This window comes from Bison bison, unplaced genomic scaffold, assembly GCF_000754665.1.
Source record: "Bison bison bison isolate TAMUID 2011002044 unplaced genomic scaffold, Bison_UMD1.0 scf7180017853520, whole genome shotgun sequence".
In the NCBI taxonomy this organism is placed as follows: Eukaryota; Metazoa; Chordata; class Mammalia; order Artiodactyla; family Bovidae; genus Bison; species Bison bison.
The window spans coordinates 14,071-15,803 of record NW_011484093.1 but is presented as its reverse complement, the minus strand read 5'-3'; the positions used below and the strand labels follow the sequence as shown (position 1 = coordinate 15,803).

The 1,733-nt window shown below is 52.8% G+C and overlaps 1 protein-coding gene across 1 annotated transcript; it reads right to left on the bottom strand.

Moving 5' to 3' along the window:
- Positions 1–6: 6 nt before the first annotated feature.
- Positions 7–1,727, bottom strand: TSC22D3 (TSC22 domain family, member 3). The gene has a single exon (XM_010854846.1). It carries the CDS (start codon positions 1,046–1,048, stop codon positions 788–790), a length of 261 nt encoding a protein of 86 aa, XP_010853148.1. The 5' UTR covers positions 1,049–1,727; the 3' UTR covers positions 7–787.
- Between the last annotated feature and the right edge of the window lie 6 nt (positions 1,728–1,733).

Sequence of the window (1,733 nt, the reverse complement as noted above, 5' to 3'; positions counted from 1 at the left end):
GGTAAATGAACAAATCTAAGAATTAGCCTTAAGAGATAAGGGACCACTCAATACTTCCAAAGCTGATTAGGCCCTTCAACACATAGGTGTATGTGTATATGTATACATCACTACACTAAGATACAGATCTAGCCCTATGGGTATATATACGCATGTATGGCTATATAGAAAAAACTATGCCAATACTAACCAAACAGAACTTTGTAAGCGGTCATCCCAAAGCCATAATCGCACACTGGGCTGTGCACAAAGCCATGCATTACACCATATTCACCAACAGAAGGCTGACTTGGCTCAATCTCTCCCAACTGTGGCCCTGTCCTGGTGAGGCAATGGAGGAGAGAGAGGTTGCCTCTGCTTAAACCACAATTGGTTTCTTCATAGGACAGTTGTTGTCAGGTTGAAGCTGTTGAAGATGTCCATGGAAATGAAAAAAACAGACCCCTTAGACTTTCTGGAGCGGCCCGTCTCAAACTACCTTCCTCCTTTGCCAGCTGCAGCTAAATTGCTCAGGCCCTGGGAGCCCACAGGGCGCAGTGGCATTAGAGGCTCACTGGCTTGGGGTGATGAGGCCCCATGCAACTCAGCCTCTAGAGACCTACTCTTTGTCAGGGGTCTGTCACTGGAGTGGACCCAGGTGGCCATGTCCTTGGGACATCTCTTGGCACCAGCTAGGCTAGGTGTAAAGTTCTCCACGTGAGATGACGCTTGGGGAGCCAAAAAACAAACTGGAAAGAACTAGGTAGAACAAGTTTAGTGGCTCTGTCCACCCTGAGGACAGAGCCACTTACACCGCAGAACCACCGGGGGCCTCGGGGGTTTCTGGGGTTTCGGGAGCTGGCTCCTCGGGGCTCAGACGGGACTGGAACTTCTCCAGCTGCTCTGGGCTCGCCAGGGTCTTCAAGAGAGTATTCTCCCGCTCCAGCTGGGAGTTCTTCTCCACCAGCTCCCGGATCTGCTCCTTCAGGATCTCCACCTCCTCTCTCACAGCATACATCAGATGATTCTTCACTAGATCCTGACCCGGAGGAGATGACGACAGAGGCATCCGTTAGCCATGGCGGCCCCTCTGCAGCACTGTGCCCTGGCCATTGGGGTGCCTGCTGTCTCTCACATCACTGACCACCATACTTCCCTCAGCATGCTGGCCCTGTGTGGCCCTGCTCTTCCCACCCCTTTCTCCAAGCACCTAAAGCCACGCTCAGAAGAGCCATGGGATCGGGGCCACGCCTGAGTTGGGAGCCCAGCTTTGAACTACATAGGATTCTCCCCCCATAAGTTTCTAATAACTTTCAAAGCTGGCCTCTTGGGAGCCTTTTGGGTGTGACTTACGCTGGCTGGTGGTGGTTTGCTCTATCTCCATTTCCACATAAGGTCCCGCTGCTGGCCCTGATCCCAGGGAACACTGCAATGCACCCCCTACAGTCAGTCTGCTTGACACATCTTCACCAAGAGAGGAAAATGGGCTATTTTGGAGCCTCTCCCACTCCTCATAAGCCAGCATACTGAGCTGCAGCTGCTCTGCAGCCTGGCCAGACAGGACACTGGCCCTGGGGGAAGCTACCAGCATGGCCACATCCTCTCTGAAATTGGATGACTGCACTGGAGGCAGAGAACAGTGTCCTTAGGCTCTGGGGCACAATGAAGTGGTTGCTAACTGCTCGTTGCCCCAAAGCCCTGCAGCCACTGTGGCTGCTTGATGGAATATGACCTCTACCTGGTAAGGAGAGGGA